We start from the raw sequence: 15,287 nt of genomic DNA on the forward strand, positions 1-15,287 counted from the left end.
GTGTCTAAAAGCGCCACTGCAGGCCGAGGTCTCTGGAGCGAGGCAACGGCCTTACTGCTGCTCTAATTACGTCAGAGCTGTAAGTTTTTAACCTTTATGTATAAAAAATAATAAACCCAGAGAAAGTTAAATACGTAACTTTCCCGTGAGCCATCAATTTTACTCCCAGGCACACGCCTCAGACAGGTCAAAGCAAGGGCTCCAACAGTACGGGGACGCCAGTGCTCAGAGAAACGCTATTCACAATAGTCAAAACATGAAAGCAAGGGACACCTGGGTGGCTCAGTGGGTTAAGTGTCTGACTCTTGATTTCGGCTCAGGTCACGATGGCACAGTTCATGAGATCAAGGCCCATGTCCATGCAGAGCCTGCTTGTGATTCTCTCTCTCCCTCTCCCTCCCTCTCAAAGCACGTAAACATTTTTTTAAAAAGAGATGAAGCAACACACGCCTCACTGACAGGTGAACAGGTAAATAAAACGTGGCCACCTTACGGCAGAGTATTACCCAGCTGGAAAAAGGAATGAAAGTCTGCACCTGCTACCGCGTGGATTAACCATGAAGACAGTGTGCTCAGTGAAAGAAGCTGGACAGGAAAGGACAAATCTTATACAAGCCCACTAGACGAGACACTGACAACAGGCAAATCTGCAGAGGCAGACAGAGGAGTGGTTAGCAGGGGCTGCAGGGGAGGGGAGAGGGGAGTTTAGCGGAGACACAGTCTCAGTCAGGATGATGAAAAGTTTTCAGAAATAGTGATAATGGTTGTACTAACTATAAATACCAGTAAGTTATACACTTAAAAACAGCATGGCAAATGTCTATGTCATATATATTCTATAATGTTTTTTAAAAATAATATACTAAAACCATTGAATCGCATGAATAGGTAAACTGTATGTTAGGTGAACTATGGCTCAATAAAGCTGAAAAAAAATTCTAAAGGGGTCCTTGAACTCGCAACAAAGAGGGGAACAAATGCTGACCACAACCTTTCTGAGCAGTCTTACCCCATCACCAGCTCTGGTATTCAGCACAACGCGACACTCCACGGGGCAGGAAGACACAGGTGGGCGTGAAATGAAGCACACACACTCATCAGGGAGAAGACACTTTAATTCAGTAGGCTAGAACAAGCACTGCACGTGCGAAGTCAAAGATGTCTCCTTACGGTGTTCTCTTTTCTCGAAGACTGGAATGTCCAACGGTTCAAAATGTACAAAGGTTAAAAATCAGTAAGGACCTGGGGCACATGGGTGGCTCAGTCGGGTGTGTGTTCGACTCCAGCTTAGGTCCTGATCTCGCAGTTTGTGGGTTCAAGCCCCACGTCGGGCTTCCTGCTGTCACCACAGAGCCTGGAGCCTGCTTCGGATCTTCTGCCTTCCTCCCCGCCCCCACTTGTGCTGTCTCTCTCAAAAATAAATAAAACACTAAAAAAAAAATCAGTAAGGACTTGGTCCTGGGAACAGGAAGGAGCCAGGATTGTCCGGAGCACCAGGAAGTGTAACCCCACTCAGGGCCCAGTTGCTCCCTTGGGGACTGAGGTACACACCACAGGCCTGTGGGGAACGACAAGGTCAGGAGAGGTCAGCGCTCTCCAATAGGAGAGCTGTGGTAACAGCCAGGCCCCACGGCGCCACTGCCAGGGGGAGAGTGCAGCAGCAACACCAGCGTGGCCCCATCTGGGGACATGGGACCACCTGCCTCTATGGCTGACATCGGCTTGAGGACCCCAGCCCCACCCCACCCACAGCCCTCAGGGCGGACAGTAGCTTGCCAGCCTTCCTGTTTGCTCTCATGGGCACCTCCCTAATAGAGTCTCTACACACTTAATCCTGTCTCGACATCTGTCTCCACTCAGAGGATCCAGTCAAATGCTAGTTTTCGGATGACATCACAAATCAGTCCCTCCACCGCCACAACAACCACTAAGCCAGCAAAAACTGATACACTCAACTTGTTCAGAACTCGAAAATCTCATCAGAAACTTGCAGAAACCAGAAGAGTGCGTAGGAAGAAAGAGTACAAAATTCCAGCATTTAAGGACATCTGTCGGGTCACTGGCTGGCTGCAGGCATTACAGAACCAAACCTTCAGAGACCAGACACAACAAGGAATACAGGTGCTGCAAACAGACTGGAAAAAGTCACTAATAGACAACAATCACCTTCAACAAATAACAGCGTCCCCCTGAGGACGGGGGAGAACCTGATTTCCAGAGTTACCACATTATAGGATTATAGTATTCAAAGTGTCCAGTTTCAAAAAAAAAAAAAAGCACAAAGCGTACAAAGAAACAGAAAAGAATGGCCTGTTCAAAGGAAAAAAGAAAAGCAGAGAAACTGTCCCGAGGAAGCCCAGACATTATAGTAAAGCCAGAGACTTTTAACAGATTCCTCAGATATCTCAAAGAGCTGAAGGAAACCAAGAGAACAGTGCTGAAAGAAACATGGAATGTCAAAAAAGAGACAAAAACTATAAAAAGAGACCAAACAAATTCTGAAACTGAAGACACACCATCACTGACACGAAAATCTCAGTCGAGCTGTGCGGTAACAGACCTGAACACGCGCAAGCGGGAGTCCGTGAGCCAGAAGACAGGCAGGCCGCGGGCCCACCCAGTCTGCAGAGCTGAGAAGAGGAAGAATGAACAAGCGCCGGGCCCGCTGCCTGCGCCTCGGCCTGCAGGCCTGGCGCCGGCCTCCCCGGGCAGGAGACACACAGCGCCGCCAGGCCCCACCGGGCACAGCCAGGCCTGCAGGAGGGCTCGGCGCACACGGAGGGCGCCGCCAGGCGAGAGGTAACCAGGTACAGACCACAGGACACAGCGTCTCGATTTTAAGCAACAGCCTGACACTCCTCAGGCATGACACCAACGCTCAGTCTCTCAGTCCAGCGGTCAGTGACCGGTGGGCACCAGGAAATCGTAAAATACGGCGAGCACACACACACGCCAGTTACTCTCAGACACGAAAAGCAGAGAAAGGCTCAACTGGAGTCGGAGCTCCTCAGGAAGGGATCTCACCTTGTCTGTGACACACTCACACGCAGAAGACTGGTGAGCCGAAATCAACCAAAATGCAGGGCTTTGGCGCAAATGACACCAACCAGAAAGTGAAACAACCACCATGGAATGGGGGGAAATACCACAGGTCCTCTATCTGGTGAGAGGCTTACACCCAGAATACATAAAGAACTCACAGTAACGGGCACCAGGGTGGCTCAGTGAGTTAAGCATCCGACTTCGGCTCAGATCATGATTTCACAGTTCGTGGGTTCAAGCCCCACGTCGGGCTCTGTGCTGACTAACAGCTCAGAGCCTGGAGCCTGCTTGGGATTCTAGCTCCCTCTCTCTCTGCCCCTCCCCTACTGGCACTCTGACTCTCTCTCTCTCTCTCTCTCTCAAAAAAAAATAAACACTGAAAAAAATATTTTTAAAAACTCTCACAGTAACAACAAAAAGCCTCATTTTTGAAATGAGCAAAGGATTTGAACAGACATTTCTCTAACAAAGATATCCATGGCCAGCAAGCACATGAAAAGATGCTAAACGTTATTAGTCAGTCATGGAAACACAAATGTGAGCACACCCACTACGAGGAAACCAAGGATTTGGGAGGATGGGGAGAAACTGGAACTCTCACGCTGGTGGAAATGTACAATGGACTACCATTTTGAAAAACATTTTCCTCAAAAAGTTAAAGATGGAGTTACCATAAGACCCAGAAATCCCACTCCAACGTACATCCCCGAGAGGAGGAGAGTCTGACATCCACACAAACCCTGCACACGAGATGCCTGGGCGGCTCAGTCGGTTAAGCGTCCGACTCTTTTCAGGTCATAAACCCAGTTGTGAGAGGAAGTCCTCAGGTCAGGTTCTGCGCTGAACGTGCAGTCTGCTTAGAATTCTCTCTCTCTCTCTCTCTCTCTCTCTCTCTCTCTCTCTCTGTCTCCCCCCTCTGCCCCCTACCCTACTCGTGCTCTTGCTCTCTAAAATAACATTTAAAAAAAGTTTTTGCACACAAATGTTCATAGCAGCATTATCCATAAGAGCCAAAATGTGACAAACCCAAACGTCCGTCAGTTGGTGAACACACGAAGTGTGGTGCAGCCACACGATGGGACATTACTCAGCCGTAAACAGAGACCGCACACTGCATGTAACAGAGCTACACGCCCTGACACGGACGCGCCTTGAAAACATCGCACCAGGGAAAGAAGTCAGGCCCAACACCACTCTCATGGGTTCCACTTTATAAGAAATGACCAGAAAAGGCAAATTAAAAAACAGAAAGGAGAATAGTGGCCGCCTGGGGCCGGGTGTGTTGAGGGGACATGGGGAGTGACTGCCCCTGAGTACGGGGGTTCCTTTGGGACAGCATGAGTGTGCTGAGACTAGGTGAGGACGGTCGTTGCACAGCTCTATAAAATCCACTATAAATCACTGAACTGCACGCCGTACATGGTGAACTCCACGGTACATATGCTGTGTCTCAACGAAGCTCCCAAAAATAAATAGCAAGAGTACATAGAACTTCGGGGGTCTAAGGGCCCTCCTCCCACTTCACGATGCCAAGTGCAAAGCCATCACTTCTGACGTCCCACAGCTCAGGTGGTGCAGAGTAAGATGCAGGGTCCCAGCGATTTATGCACAGACAGCTGTAACCCTCAGCGTGCAGAGCGCCGTGATGGCCGACCCCAGGATGTGACCTTCTCCATCGTTCGCAGGTGCCCTTTCCTTCCGCCCAGAGGCACTACCAGCCACACCCAGTGATGATCCCCACCAACCAGACAGGGCCGCACCTGTGCGCGTCCAGGCCCGACGGCTGGGACACGCTGGCTTGGAGCCTGGCGGCCTGCTCTTTGTCTGCTGCTCTGCGCTCCTGTCCCCCTGCTCAGGCCCTCCACCCCCTCCCCATGCCAGTGTGAGCCTCGCTCCTGGGGACCATGATGCCACTCCAGGAGATAAACAGGGGCAGGGCAGAACTTCCCAACAGGCTACAGCGCCCCCATAGGGGTGAAAACCAGTTCTGAGGGACAAGAAAATCTCAGACATCACAGTGGTTCCTGGCCCTCCAAATCCAGACGCACAGTGTGTCTGCGGTACTGACATTTCACAGCAGGGACAAGAGTCAGAAAATCAGAACGGTCGATACAAGAAGGACGGCTGAGAGAAACAGGTCTAGTCCGTTCTGTCCTGCATACGACGGTGGCAGGGAGGGCAGAGGCCCAGCGCGCTCCCGGCCGGAGACACGGCGTGACGTGGAGCACCCAGTGAGCCACAAACAGTCCTGATGGCGCCGGGAACAAGCGCGGAACTCACCGTCTTCCAGTCGAGAAGGGAGCAGCAGGCCTCTCCTGCCCAGTTCCGCCAACGCCAGACAGCCACCGTGCCAGGCGTTGTCCGTCTCCTGAAAACTGAGACACATGGAAGGCGTGAGACTGGAGGGGCCACGTCCACTCCTCCCCCAACGGCAGACTGCAGGTGTCCATCCTTTGCCTGGCAGCCTGGCTGAGACCCACGAGCGAGTCGTAATTCTTTATTTTTTCTAACACTTATTTATAATTTTTGAGAGAAAGAGTGCAAACAAGCAGGGGGAAAGCAGAGATTGGGGGGGAAGTGGGGAGGGAGGGGGAGAGAGAGAGAGAGAGAGAGAGAGAGAGAGAGAGAGAGAACCCCAAGCAGGCTCCACACTGTCGGCACAGAGCCAGACACACTACTACTCAATCCCATGAACCATGAGCTCATGACCTGAGTCGAAGTCATGAGTTAGACATTTAACTGACTGAGCCACCCAGGCGCCCCTCCCCATTAGTGAGTTTTTAAAGTGTTGACTAAAGAAATAAAATCCTAGGGCACCTGGGTGGCTCAGTCAGCTAAGCATCTGACTTCGGCTCAGGTCATGCTCTTGAGGTTCATGACTTCGAGCCCTGCATCTGGCTCTCTGCTATCAGCGCAGAGCCCAGAGCTGCTTCAGGTTCTGTGTCTCCTTCTCTCTCTGCCCCTCCCCCACTCATGCTTTGTCTCTCTTCCTCTCTCAAAAATAAACATTTAAAAAAATTTTAATAAAATAAAATCCTGAAACTTAATTGCAGGTAAGTGCTGTGCTCAGTACTTCTCTTCAGATCTCCCGATGACAAGGACGGGTCCTGGGAAGGCCCCACGTGCGACCACAGAGGAAGCAACCTGCAGAGATGCGTCGGCGGGACCCCCAGGCTCTACACAGCCTCCCTGCCACAGCCGCGCATGCCAGCTGACTACACAGCCAGGGACTCACCCTGTTCAAGTCACCAAAACCCGGGTGACTGAGGGGGGTCCCAGAACGGGGCGGGGAACTCTCCTTCCCTGACTCAGGGTAAGACTCAAAGGCCAGAACGGAATGCCTTGTAGAGAACCGCATCCCACTACTTGAAACACAGACCCCTAATGCACGACTACGCCAACGGCGATCCTGAAGCGGCCGAAAGCGCTCCTGCTTCCAGGTGCACCGATGGCATCGTGACCAGTGCCAGGGGCTTCTCACATTGACAAGGGCTGACCAGAGTCTCCACGCTTGGCTGCCGACAGAAACAGGGAAATACACTTCCCCAACAAGCAGAGAGCATTCAGTCCGGAGACCGCGTAGGCTTACCCACCGGGCAGGTACTCAGCAAACCCCACCGCCCCCCCCACTCCCGTGTGCCAAGGCCTCCGGAGACAGACTCACTGAGTCCCTTGGACCTCTCCATCAACCAGGGCCAACTTACAATTCCAGTTACAAATTTTTAAGTTCCAAATGTTTAAAAAAACTTGTTTAATGTTTTATTTTTATGAGAGAGAGACAGACACAGAGTGTGGAGTGGAGTGGGGCAGGCGCAGAGAGAGACAGAGTCAGAATCTGAAGCAGGCTCCAGGCTCTGAGCTGTGAGCACAAAGCCCGATACGGGGCTCGACCTCACCAACTGGGAGACCGTGACCAGAGCTGAAGTTAGATGCTTAACCGACTGAGCCACCTGGGTGCCCCAAGTTTCAGATGTTTTATTAAGTATCTGTCCTGAAGGCTATATGACCATTTCAAACTTTAATATTGGCACTTCTGTGTACTTCAGAATTTTAACTAGAAAGAGAGGCTTCGGGGGCCAGGGTGGCTCAATTGGTTAAGCGTCCAACTTTAGCTCAGATCAAGATCTCGCAGTTCCTGAGTTCGAGCCCTGTGTCGGACTCTCTGCTGTCAGTGCATAGCCTGCTTCGGATTCTGTGTCTCCCTCTTTCTCTCTGCCCCTCCCCTGCTCACACTGTCTCTGTCTCTCTCTCTCACTCACTCTCTTAAAAACACATAAACATTAAAAAACAATTTAAACAAATAAAGAGACGCTTTATGTTTTCCATGAAGATTTGATGCCATGTGTAAGAACCTTATAAAAGATCAGCACTAAAATGACTCTTACCACTAACACAATCACCAGTTACACCAACGTCTATCTCCAAACTAACTGTACACACTGCTGCTCCCGAACAGCTATGGAAAGGTACAGAACCTTCTGCCAGGCTGTAAAACACCTGTGAACTGGGGGGGACCAAGGAAGACCATCGTCCTGCCTACAGTGTCGTCCCCCTACTCCACCCACTCCAGGTGGGACTCACGCCTGGCTCAGACTCGCACCCAGGAGACAGGACACAGGGAGGGATGATGGCCATGCCGCTCACACTGGTCCTCACTGTTAAGCCCCCTAGGGACGTCTGTGGCTTCGTGCTACATAACATGGCCTGGAAACAGAGCTGGGAGAGGAGGGGCAGTCCTGGGAGGGGCACATGCTCATAGTTAATAAAATTAATGTCCTGTTCTGGTCCTTTGAGAAGAAGCTGGCAGCTCACCGTATGTCCCAGGAAAGGAGGGACAAGATCGCCGCTGTGCCGGGTCCCAGCCAGTCCTGCCGCCCCCACCCCTACACATGCCTTCCACCCAACAGGCTCCTGCTTCTCAGGGTCTTCAAGCAGACTGGTCTTGGGGGGAGGGAACCCCCTCTCTGAGCCAGGCTCTGCACACAGGCCCTTTCCCTCAACGTCCTGCCTGCCGCTCCGGGCTGCTGGCCCCGGGAACCAAGCGCAGTGAGGGAGCTTCGGCCCTACACAACTAACTACAAGACTCACAAGGGCTCATCACAATGACAAGACAGAGGCAAAGAAGCGTCTGGAGATCAAACTAATGAAGATGACTAAAATAGACCATGGGTGCAGACCAGAAGAAAAGGCCAGATGTCTGCCGGGAGAAAACGTGTGTCAGGAGTTTAATCAAGATGCACCGGGTGAAGGGCTCCAGGCCTCCAGGCAAAGATACAATGGCCGGAGGAGTGAGGGAGGCTCAGGAGCACTGGAACGGCCACTGCTGGGGAAAGCCAATGCCAGGGATGCCCCCGGCAGGGGCTGGAGGTGACAGGTGCGAAGGGAAGGAAGGAGGCTGGGCAAGGAAGGGCCCGAGGGAGTGCCCGGGTAAAGAGACAGCATTAAACCCCCAGAGGGCAGGTGCAGAAATGCTCTAAGAAAGGAAATAGAAAAAAAGACCTGTCGTGTCCTGGGCAAAGGGGTCAGGGAGGAAAGGCCCTCAAGCCCTGGCTCAAAGTGCTGCCCTCTCCAGAGAGTAGGCTCCGCCATGGCCACGCAAGAGCCACACCTTGCAGCCGCCCAGGACCAGTGGCATCCAGCATCACCAGCACACCCAACACCATGCCCCCAGAAAAGAAATCCAAGAAGACACCCTAAAACAAGCCAGCAGAGGGGCCCCTGGGTGGCTCAGTCAGTTAAGCAGCTGACTTTGGCTCAGATCATCATCTCACCATTCGTGGGTTCGAGCCCCGCATCAGCCTCTGTGCTGACAGCTCAGAGTCTGGAGCCTGCTTCAGATTCTGTGTCCCCCTCTCTCTGACCCTCCCCTGTTCATGCACACATACTCTCTCTCTCAAGAATAAACATTAAAAACTTTTAAACAAAAATAAATAAATAAATAGGTAAAAAAATAAGTAACACAAGCCAGCAGAATCATCACATGGACAGGAAGCACTTTCCTTCCCCTAACACAAGCGTTTCAGAACCACAGTAAGGAGTGCACGTTTTCTGCTAGCAGATAACGGTGAAATGTTTCCATTCAAAGGCACACTGGCCAGACACACAGCATTATTCCGTGAAAGGTGACCCACACGTGACATCCTGTTCCCCTGCACTCCTCAAATTGCCGCCGAGCAGGCTCAAGACAAAGCTCCAGAAGAAGCCTGCTCCGGGGGTTCGGGGGGAGCATCCTCGGCAATTAGCATATACAGCCGAGCCCCAGGAGTGCAGACAGACCCTCCCCTGCACCCACAGCAGCCCGAGAAGAACAGCAGCTGGCTCATGAGGGCAGGAGTGAAGCTGGGGCCCAAGCCCAGCACCCTTCTTTGAAGCACCTGGTTCTGAAACCCTGAGAGAGGTTTTCACGGGCAAAGTTAGGAGTCCTCTGGGAGTAACCACACCAAACATGCCGTGCACCCAGGTGTGCACCTTGCTGCCAGAGTCCCTGCCCTGTAGGCCCCAGGCCCAGACCCCAAGGACCTGCCACCTGCATGTCCCAGTCCACACCTGCACCACAGGCCCCCCAGACACACCATGACCATTATCATATGGTCTAATAATTTAAATTCAAATCCAATAAAATTAAATAAAATGTAAAGTTCATACCTGGGTCATTCTAGCCTCTTTTTAAAGTTTCAATAGCCACGTGTGGCTAGTCATACCACACGGCCACCACAGAGGCAGACCCAGAACATGCCTCACCACAGACTTCTCTTGGACTTCACCCCAGTGACCGCAGGTTTCCTCAAAGGAAGAGATCTGTGTGTTTACATGCTCAAAACCAATTTTTTAAAAGGCTTTTATTTCTTTTCTATTTTATTTCATGTTTATTAATTTTTGAGAGAGAGAGAGAGCAAGCACACAAGATGGGGAGGGGCAGAGAGAGAGAGGGAGACACAGAATCTTAATCAGGCTCCAGGCTCCAAGCTGTCAGCACAGAGCCCGACACGGGGCTTGAACTCATGGACTGTGAGATCATGACGTAAGCCGAAGTCGATCACTCAGCTGACTTGAGCCACCCAGGTGCCCCTTTCTTAAGGCTTTTAAATGTAATGGGGTCTAAGCTGATAAAAGAAATGTAACAGAGGGGGGCCTGGGTGGCTCAGTTGGTTAAGCATCCAACTTCGGCTCAGGTCATGATCTCACAGTTCATCAATTCGAGGCCCATGTCAGGCTCTGTATTGACAGCTCAGGCTCAAAGTCTAGAGCCTGGAGCCTGCTTCAGATTCTGTGTGTGTGTCTCTCTCTCTGCCCCTGCCCCGCTCACACTCTGTCTCTCTCTCTCTCTTTCTCTCTCAAAAATAAATAAACATTAAAAAAATATTTATTTTGGGGCGCCTGGTAACTCAGTCGGTTGAGCGTCCAGCTTCAGCTTAGGTCATGACCTCACTGTTCATGGGTTCAAGCCCCGGCATCAGGCTCTGTGCTGACAGCTCAGAGCCTGGAACCTGCTTCGGATTCTGTGTGTGTCTCTCTCTCTCTCTGACCCTCCCCTGCTCATGTTGTCTCTCTCTCTCAAAAATAAATAAAACATTAAAAATAATTTTTTAACTTTATTTTTAAAAAGAAATAGAAATAACTAGAGTTCTCAAATTTAACTTCAAAAGATAAAAAAGGCTGTAGAGTCTCTAACAGCTCAACTGAAAGAAAATGTCAAAAGACAGAAGAGAAGCCACTGCTTTCAACCAGAAACACATCTCTCTTTGACCCTCTCACATACCTGAAACAATCCAACACGGACCCGACCACGTCATCCGCCAGCTCTTTGGGAAGCCTTGCAGCCATCCGACCAATTCTGAAAGAGAGGAGCAGCCCTCCGTCAGCGCTGCAGACCCGTCGTGAGGGGCCGAGCCACGAGGACCTGTCCCCGCACCTTCCCCCGCCTCCAAGAGTGGGAAAGACAGGCAGACACATGGCAAGCCTCACACATGCTCTGCTCTACACAAGGCCACCTGCCTGGCAGAGCCCCATCCTAGTGACATAAACAGACGGACACGGGCATCTCCTGAGGGAGGCAAAGGGGCGGGTGTGCCCACAGAGCAGCCTCACGGATGCTCAACGGCACCTCGGTCGGCCTGGCCGCTTCAGACCGCCCCCCGCCTAGCAGGCTGCCACACGTCCACACAGACAACCCTAACATGGATCAGCATCCCTCCAGGCCTGCCCCGGCCCAGCCACACGTGACCTGGGGCTCAGAGGCTGCCTGAGAAGTGAACGCCTCCCCCACGAGGGCCCCTCTCTGCAGGCCGCACACCGCTTTCCCTCTAGGGGCTCTGGGGTTACACAAGGCCGCGCTGGCGCTGCCTACTACCTCGGGGGCTACGCGCCTGCCTGTGACAGGGACGGGGCTGTGCTGCTGAGGACACGGAACAGAAAGAAAAGGAAAATCTGAAAGGCAAAAAAGGCAAATGATATGCTCGTAATTCCACGCACTCTAGCCAGAAAGGCAAGAAAATGAAGGCGCCTCATTCCCCAGTAATTACCTTTAAAATGAGAACATAAAGCAATAAATGTAAATGAGAAAAAACTGTTCTACCTTTTAAAAATCTCGAAGCTGTTCCCAGCTCTCAACAGCAGGAGACATGCCCGATGACAGAGCGCGCTCGGCCCCTGGCCCAGCCCCCTGAGGCAGGACAGCAGGCACCTACCCTTTGGCTGCAGACCACCGCACAATCGTGTCCTGGTCCTTCAGCCCGACCAGCAGCTGCTCTGCAAGAACACAGAAGACCAGGTCTGTGAGCTCCACACACTCACCCCAGTGCTACGGAAGTTCACTTCCACCCTACAGGTTACTCAAGAGCAGCATGAAAGGAGTCACATTAAGAAAATTATTTGTAAGAAAAGACATTTCCTTTTCTTCGTTTTTAAAAAATCATTTAAGCCTACTCCTGCCACTGTTGCCAAGAAGTAGATCCGCCCACCAGAGCCATCAGCGGACCGAAAGCACCAGTGAGAAAGACTTCCCAGAGGTCACTGTCTGCAAGAGGGTGCAGAAAAGGGGCTCTGCTGGGGTCTTGGGCACAGGTCAGATTCCAGAAGAGCCACAGAGGGGCCCAAAGGAAGTGGGAAGAGCCCAGAGGCTGCTCGGAAAAGGTCCTGGCAAGCCTCAGTCAACAGAAACCTTGACCAAGGGCACCAGGCAGCCTGGGAAAGACTGACATAGAGGAAGAATGGGAGCCTGTGAATGAGTCAAGTTCACTGTGACCGGGGCTGTGTAGGGCCCCAGGGGTATGGGGGCAACAGGTATGAACAACTCTGGGAAGGAGAGGCAAGCGGACACGAGGGACAGTCAGCACCAGAGGAGGCACAGGGCTGTCCTTTGCCGGGTCACCTGGCAGGGTTGGGGGAGCAGGCAGGGTGTGCAGGGCCAGGGACAGTCGAAGCAGGGCTCTGCCCCTCAGGGGGAGAGCGGGGCAGGGCCCAGGGCAGCCACCATTCTGACCCCCCGTAGAAGGCCTGAGGCCAGCAGCAGGATGCACCCAGGTCGGGCTCGGGGGCAGGCTGAAGGCGGGGAGCTGTCCCAAGGCACCCAGGGAGCAAGGTACAAACAGGAGGGCTCACACAGGACCGCAAACAGCAAACAGAATGACAGGGTCCAGAACCCAAAGGGTCGTGGGCCTCCAGACTACAGGCAAGCGTCCACAAACTCCACGAAAGGTGAGGGTGCGGAAGGTCACAGAAGGCCACGTGCTGCAGCACAGAGAGGTCACGAAGGCAGGCGGCCAATAAACGCACCTGAGAGGAGCCTCATCGCCACCCCAAGACCAGAGCCCGCAGGGACCGCACTCACCTATCACGCTCTCCACCTCCTCAGGGACATCATAGTCTCCGTCGCTGGCGGGAGTCTCCGAGTGCATTTTCAGCTCCTGCTGACTCCGGGGACAGAGCTGCAGGTTAGCAGCCAGGGAGCGGCAGCCACGCTGGTACCTGCGCAAACACCCATGACCTCGGACCCACGGCCACTTCGGCCGGAGTCCCAAGGACAAACCATCTTGATGACGGAAATCAATAATTTGGTTAATTTGGTGTCCCATATGATCTTAAAGGATGCCTGTGACAATTCAAGTGTCTTACAGAGACAGGATGGAAGAAAAACGGGGCGGTCAGCAGCTGGCGTCCGCAAGGTCAGCCACAGGACAGAGTGGCCGCACTACTCAGAAGCCCCCGAGTACTGTGCGGGCTCCAGGCAGAAAGGCAGGGGACAGAGCAGGACGGCAGGAGCGCGCCCAGGCACTCACCTTCTTCACAAGGCGCTCTGCCTCCTGCCCCTACTGCCCCTCAGGCCCTTGGCCGCCCCGGACCCGTCAGCTCACACCGCCAGCCCCTGCGAATGCGGTCTCCAGAGCCTCCCCCTCAGGCCCCATCGGCCCCGGCCCTCCTCCCCCTGGCCGAGGCCACTGCATCATCCATGTGCCGTGAGGGCGTCAGCACAGGCCAGACCCACCATCCGACTCCACACGGCTCCTGAACGTCCGGCTGCCACAATGTCCCCATCTGTCAGAGGAGGCCCTCCCCCAGAGGCCTGTGACAGGACAGATGCAAGGATGTGCACGAAAGGCCCATCGCTGCTGCCCTGCCTCCTGGAAAGTGGGCACCAGTGTGCGGCACTGAGGCAAGCACACACGGGCCAGACTGGCGGGAGGCCCCGGATCAGCACAGAGCCTGGAGCACAAAAGGTGCCGGAGTCAAGGTACAGGCTGTGTCTGGGAGCGGCAGCCTGCACGCACTCCTGCACGCAGACAGCCAGAGCTTCGCAGAGAGCCCGGAAGCTGAACACCGCTCGAGCACTGGTAACTGTGGCCCTGAGCAGCTCATTAACTCTCTGAACCGGTTTCCGAGTCGGGAGAGCGAGGACAGTGGCAGGCAGCCCGCCTTCTGATGTTCGTACAGCCCCCTCCTCTGGGTACAGCCCAGACCCAACGCCTCCTGATGGGAGAGCAGAGCAGGGAGGGGACGGCCTTCCCAAGGCGGCTCAGGATGACTGTGGCTTCCATCTTGCCGCCTCCCTCTCTGACAGAAGCCGGCCACCACGCTGTGCACTGCCCGGCGGCAAGGGCTCTGGGAGGCCCCCAGCAGACAGCCTCCAAGGAACGGAGTCCTACCAGCAATGCTACGAGCGTGCCTGGCCGCAGGGACCCCCTAAGTCGAGCCTGGAGATGACAGCAGCCAACACCTTCGTGAAGCCTCAGACACACCCTGACCACAGGATCCCGATAAGTTACCCCCAGTTCCCAATCCACAGAAGCGGCGACAATAAAGATGCATCACCTTGGGCCTCCTGGAGGGCTCAGTCAGCCGAGCGTCTAACTCTTGATGTCGGCTCAAGTCATGAACAGCAGGGTCATGGGACGGAGCCCCACACTGGACTCTGCGCTTGGCATGGAACCTGCTTAAGATTCTCTTTCTCTCCTTCTCTCCGCCCCTCCTCTACTCGCTTTCTCTAAGATAAATATTTTTTAATGCGTTTTGAGCTGCTAAACTTTGGAGTATTCTTTCACATAACTGTGCCGTTGTCATTTATAACAAGAGATATATACTAGGTCTTTGCCTATTTTTGAATTAAGGTGTCTTCTGTTATGTCTATGAAGCCACTTCTGGAAAGTCCCTTGGTCACCTAACCATGGGAACGGGTCATGAAGGGACCCAACCACATAACTGGAGGGTTGGAACATTCAGTCCCACCCCGACCTCCAAGGAGGGGAGAGTAGCCAGAGGCTGAGTAAACACCCAACGGCCAATGATTTAATCGACTGTGCCTCTGTGACGAAGCCTCCATAAAAACCCAAAAGGACAGGGGCGCCTGGTGGGGGGCTCAGTCAGTTGAGCGTCTGACTTCAACTTGGGTCATGATCTCACGGTTCATGGGTTCGAACCCCACACTCGACTCTGTGCTGACAGCTCAGAGCCTGGAGCCTCCTTCAGATTCTGTGTCTCCCTCTCTGTGCCTCCCTCACACTCTCTCTCAAAAATAAACATTAAAAAAAAAAGAAAGAAAGAATCCCCAACAGGATGGGGTTTGGAGCGCTTCTGGACAATGAGCACACGGACAGCCAGGCAGGGTGGCTGCGCCCCGACGCCTCGCCCTCTGCACCTCTTCCATCTGGCTGCTCCTGAGTGACATCCTTTTACAATAAACTAGTGATCTAGTAAACAAAACTTTCTCTGAGTTCTGTGAGCTGCTCTGGCACAGTAATCAAGTCTGAGGA

At 53.2% G+C, this 15,287-nt stretch overlaps 1 protein-coding gene across 4 annotated transcripts in view; it reads right to left on the reverse strand.

Moving 5' to 3' along the window:
* Positions 1-15,287, reverse strand: part of TBCD (tubulin folding cofactor D) — a 149,575-nt gene that overhangs the window by 102,474 nt on the left and 31,814 nt on the right. For all 4 annotated transcript variants that reach the window (XM_029928649.1, XM_029928652.1, XM_029928650.1 and 1 more), the window contains exons 9-12: positions 12,872-13,008; positions 11,730-11,790; positions 10,802-10,876; positions 5,323-5,417 (exon numbers count right to left, since the gene is read on the reverse strand). In XM_029928649.1, the coding sequence (XP_029784509.1) occupies positions 5,323-5,417; positions 10,802-10,876; positions 11,730-11,790; positions 12,872-13,008 (368 nt within the window). The remainder of the gene's footprint in view (positions 1-5,322; positions 5,418-10,801; positions 10,877-11,729; positions 11,791-12,871; positions 13,009-15,287) is intronic.

Source organism: Suricata suricatta, chromosome 17 (assembly GCF_006229205.1).
Source record: "Suricata suricatta isolate VVHF042 chromosome 17, meerkat_22Aug2017_6uvM2_HiC, whole genome shotgun sequence".
Lineage (NCBI taxonomy): Eukaryota > Metazoa > Chordata > Mammalia > Carnivora > Herpestidae > Suricata > Suricata suricatta.